Source organism: Acanthisitta chloris, unplaced genomic scaffold (genome assembly GCF_000695815.1).
Source record: "Acanthisitta chloris isolate BGI_N310 unplaced genomic scaffold, ASM69581v1 scaffold27620, whole genome shotgun sequence".
Taxonomy (NCBI): Eukaryota; Metazoa; Chordata; class Aves; order Passeriformes; family Acanthisittidae; genus Acanthisitta; species Acanthisitta chloris.
Genome location: NW_008653734.1, coordinates 1 through 241, shown reverse-complemented (window position 1 = coordinate 241; position 241 = coordinate 1). Strand labels below are relative to the sequence as shown.

The 241-nt window shown below is 61.0% G+C and overlaps 1 protein-coding gene across 1 annotated transcript in view; it reads right to left on the bottom strand.

Annotated features, from left to right (window-relative positions):
• SEC13 (SEC13 homolog (S. cerevisiae)) overlaps positions 1-196 on the bottom strand; it is a gene marked incomplete at its 5' end in the record, with an annotated part of 5,382 nt that extends 5,186 nt beyond the window's left edge. Inside the window, one exon of the mRNA XM_009082264.1 lies at positions 152-196. Coding sequence (XP_009080512.1) covers positions 152-196 — 45 coding nt within the window. The remainder of the gene's footprint in view (positions 1-151) is intronic.
• Positions 197-241: the final 45 nt, after the last annotated feature.

Sequence of the window (241 nt, the reverse complement as noted above, 5' to 3'; positions counted from 1 at the left end):
ACCAAAGCCTGTCTATCCACACGGTGTGAAACAGCAGGATCAGGATTTCAAACAGCATCCTACAGCCAACACCCCACGAGCACATCACCCCTAAACCTCCGGGACGTATCGCACAGCTCTGCCACGGCCAGGGCAGCCCCACAACACTTACGATCATGTCCTCGTGGGACGTGTCCACGGTGTTAATGACCGAGACCTGCGGGGAGGGAACAGGCATCAGCGCGGGGCCGCGGGGCCGCGC